General features: G+C 38.0%; 1 protein-coding gene across 1 annotated transcript in view; it reads right to left on the bottom strand.

Moving 5' to 3' along the window:
- Nucleotides 1–333: 333 nt before the first annotated feature.
- The window catches only part of LOC101312619, a 4,575-nt gene continuing 685 nt past the window's right edge, over nt 334–4,223 (bottom strand). Inside the window, exons 2-3 of the mRNA XM_004295740.1 lie at nt 1,716–2,422; nt 334–1,143 (exon numbers count right to left, since the gene is read on the bottom strand). Coding sequence (XP_004295788.1) covers nt 512–1,143; nt 1,716–2,422 — 1,339 coding nt within the window. The 3' untranslated portion in view covers nt 334–511. The remainder of the gene's footprint in view (nt 1,144–1,715; nt 2,423–4,223) is intronic.

The raw sequence follows: 4,223 nt of genomic DNA on the forward strand, positions 1-4,223 counted from the left end.
GGTTGTGGTATTCTTGAAATTCAAGAACAATTTGACACTTGGGGTTGGATGCTGTCTTATTTGGATGACATTACAAATGGACCTTTCTTTATGCAGTCAATAGTATGCACTCAATTCAACACTTCACTCACTACTGTGATGAAGTAGATAAACTGTAATTTCCCATAAACATTTACAGGTTCAATATGAATGATTTTCCTAAACTTCTGAAATTTTCTAACTAATTTTTAATTTTTAACAAACATTGTGGGATACACAATCTGCAAATGAATATTGCATTGATAGAATAGCACAGGCATTCCCTTAAGACAAAAGTTACAATCTCAGACTGAGAAGCACAACAAGCTTGACAGAAGTATCAAGTTTCTTCAATAATACGAGGAACAATCTCCTACCCATAAAAACAAAAAGAGAAGGAAGGATTCACAGAACATGATACTTATCAATATGGGCTAGTTTTCTAGCTAAAACCCCTAAAAAAAAAAAAAAAAAAAAAAAAGAAGAACTTTCTTCAGGGTTTGCAGATTACCACAAAGCAAGGAAGGAGAGCTCTAGGATTGAGCAGATAAAGTTCTTCAATATTTGAGTAAAGACCCATTTTTCCAGCCAAAGAATCAAACCCAGTTTGTCCAGCAATTTCTTTTATGTTCTCCAAAGGCTTATGAACCCTCCCAGCAATTACTCTGCAGACTATCAAAGCTTTCCTAATACATGGATCCTCTTCCAATATTTCAATGCATTCATAGGCTCTTGCGCTTGTGGAAGTTGTGAAAACACCTACACCTTCCTTGAGCTCTTTCTTTGCAGAAAACCCATTTCTTATAATCCTACAAACACAGCATTTTTCTGATACACAAAGACTTGAGGAACTATTTAGGCCAAGAGAACAGGCCACAGTAGTCCCATAAAACCTTAAAAGCTCATTCCCATCAGCAATGCACCTAGGGTGTTTCTTAGGGAGTTTGGTGGCTTTGATCTTCACCGTCTCTCGATACTCTTCGAATCGAGCAAGAGTTCTTTGCATGTTGTGCACTTTCAACACTCTCTCAATCCTTCCACAATTGTTCTCGGATTTCAACCAGCTCGTCCGGCATATTATTTCAACAATTTTTCTAGATGAGTCACCTTCCATTAGTTCAGTAACTGTCGAAAATATGCAGATAGTGTTAGAGGAAAATCAAGACAAAATCTGAACTAAAGCAAGCATAAATGCATGAATCGAAGTACCAAATTTGTAGGGGAAGTCTAGCTCCTGGAGAAAAGGGAGATCAAAAGGTTGAGAGCACTCTCAAATTTCTAATTATTAAAGTGTCTTAGGAATCACTAAAGCTATGAGAAATCTTTGTACATTTCCTCTGTTCTTAGAAAGAAGAAAAGTGCTCATTTTTTGTGGTCAGAACTCAGAAGCATTTGGTCCCAAAAGGATAAGGCAAACTGAAATTCAAGATGCATTAGCAAGTAGCAACTCTTTACACTGTGAAAACACTTCATCTTTTCTTAGTCAAAACAAAGTAACTAATATTCTTATGGTCACAAGAATTTAAGCTCTGGATTCTAATCCTCTGGTCCTAAGACGATAAGGAACACTGATATAGACGCATGCATTAGCAAAAAGATTTCAGTAAGAGTTCAAAATAAGCCCAGAAACACAAAGCTTAAGACTTTGAATAATATCAACCCAAAATGAGAGCTTCATTCAAAAAGAGAGTTCATACCAGCATGTTTAGAGAGATGGTGTGCTTCAGCAGCTTCCCATTTTGTAAACTGCTCACCACATTTGTGACAAGTAATCGAGGAAGAACCATCAAAGGAGACCCTATTACTTTGTCGAAGTCCAATCCCACTAGCTGAATTCAAACCTGAAGAACCCTTAAAATTTCCAGAGCCTTCTGTATCTGCAGAAACCAGAAAAGGGCTCTTCCTTGGAGGAGTAGTGGCTGAAGTCCTAAAAGAAGGATTGAAATAGTGCATTGTGGGGTGCCCTCCAGGCCCAGGTGTGCCTGGCTTTAGTGTATCCACAAATGTTGAACCACCATTACTGCTATTCCCACCTCCATTGTTGGTGTGGCCATTGCCAATATCAAAGCTTGTAATTTTAAGCTCACACCTTGAGTTGCTCAAAATGACTTCATGGGTTATTGGGTTGAGGAACTCACTGCTCCCTATGGATCTTGGGCTGCAGTTACTTGGGGGCCTCTCCATATGTCTCTTGCTTCCATGAATCACATCCTTGAGATTTGCTATGGACCTTGAACAACCTGACCTCCCCCCTCCTGGCTTTCTGGTCAAGATTGTTGTCAACTGCTTCTTTGACTTTGGGTCATGAACATCTGAGGGCTCTGATTTGCAGTGGAGGGACTTCTTCAGAGAGAACCACACTGTTGGCATATTTGAGAGTACACCCTTTTGAGTTTGAGACCTCCTTTTTGAATTTTGATCTCTCTTTTGCTACTAGGCTATAGGCTCCAGAGGTTACCTATTTTTTTGGCAAATACTTACTTCAAGTCTTCACCTTTTTTATTTTTCAAAACAAAATCACTACATTGCATTGCCATTAAAGCTGGAAAAAGTAAGCTGGAGTACCTGCCAATCACTTTCTCTCTTCAATTAGCTTTCTATTCTGGGACACCAGATTCCACCAAATAAGCTCTAAACTCTCCCCACTTCTAGAAGTAGTAGAAACCCAACCTTAGTCCAAGAATGTTCAAAAGCTAACAAAGCAGCATACTTGAAGCCATGTCAAGCACTTTTCTGCCCAGAAAAATATTTGTAAAAAGCAAAACAGAAATTCTAAGTATCACAGTGCTTGTGTTGATGAGTCTCATTCAAATGAAGCACTTTGGAAGTTTCTCTGAAATGGGTGCCCATGAAAGAGGAAGAGGGACACAGACGGATCTCAAAACTATAAACCAAAGCAGACATTTGGATTATAAAACAAAACTCTAAAATTCAAAAAACAAAAAAAATGGAGAATCTTTGGGCTGGGCTCCCTCCAGAGAAGAGAAAACCTTGTTCAATTACAGAACTAATAAATGGACATCGTTAGCGAGGAAGGCACACGTGAAAGAAAGAGACACTAACCCTGAAATCTGAAATATGCATTTTTGGACTCTCATGAATTTTGTCTCATATTTATCTGGATTTATTTATGGTTTTTGTCACCATTCCTTATTTTGAATGTGAGTTATCAGATGAACTGGGTCTGAAAGATTTTTTCTGTGTGGTACTGGTAACTGCAAAAGATTACAATTTTTAATGGAAATATGAGTAGTGATTGAAATATCAAAGAAATTTGAAAGATTTTTCCTTGGATTTACGGAAATTTGAAATATCAAAGAAATTCGAACAACAATCGTATGCATAAAAATAAATTTGAAAGAGATTTTGAATATGCATGGTAATGACCTTTTGATCACTGGGGTATATATCATTTTTCTTAAAATATAAAATCTAATAAGGTAAAATTACAAAAATTGCAATAATTTTGAAAATTCAAAACTTCACTGCAAATAGTAGTGGCAAAGATCTAAAATTTGTTAGATGATGATAGTTTAAACCAAGCACAATGCCCAAGTTTTGTCCCCACACTTTGGCAATTGTGAGTTATGAGCTATTACAGTGAGCCTGTGTGGTCTTCTGGTTCAAGCATTGAGTCACAGAACAAGACACATTTTCGTGGTTTCCTTTGGAACTTTCCTCTTCCCGTTTTTGAATCCAGGGAAGTATAAGATTGGGAGAGTACTATCGAAATACTCATGATCCAATCAATGAAACTTGGCTAAAGATTTAGAGATGTGCCTAGTTTTCACTAGAAAGGAAAATGAGTTGTTAGCAAACGAAGAGGACAGTTCCTTGTAGGGTTGGCAATTTCATTTGTGGGGGATCTTGGCAACCGAAGGCACCAGAGAAACCCGAGCATTGCTGCAGGGTTTGTTGATTTGTGGTTCAATGGGGGTTCACCAAACTGTGAGATTGAAGGTGATACATGCATTGGGGGGTCATTAAAGCTTTGAATGATACCAAAGGGGACCAAAGTGCAGAGGCCGTTTTGATGAATGAGAGAAGAGGTTAATTTGTCTCGAGGAATGTAATAAAGTTGTGCATTATGCTCAAAGTCGAGTGGAGTAGTTCATCAAATGACAATGCTTGCATCCATCCTCGGTTTTTTTTTTCCCCGTAAGGAAAGGGTCAAGGTGCGATAATATTAAACACAACGTCACTTA

Source organism: Fragaria vesca, linkage group LG3 (assembly GCF_000184155.1).
Source record: "Fragaria vesca subsp. vesca linkage group LG3, FraVesHawaii_1.0, whole genome shotgun sequence".
NCBI classification, from domain to species: domain Eukaryota; kingdom Viridiplantae; phylum Streptophyta; class Magnoliopsida; order Rosales; family Rosaceae; genus Fragaria; species Fragaria vesca.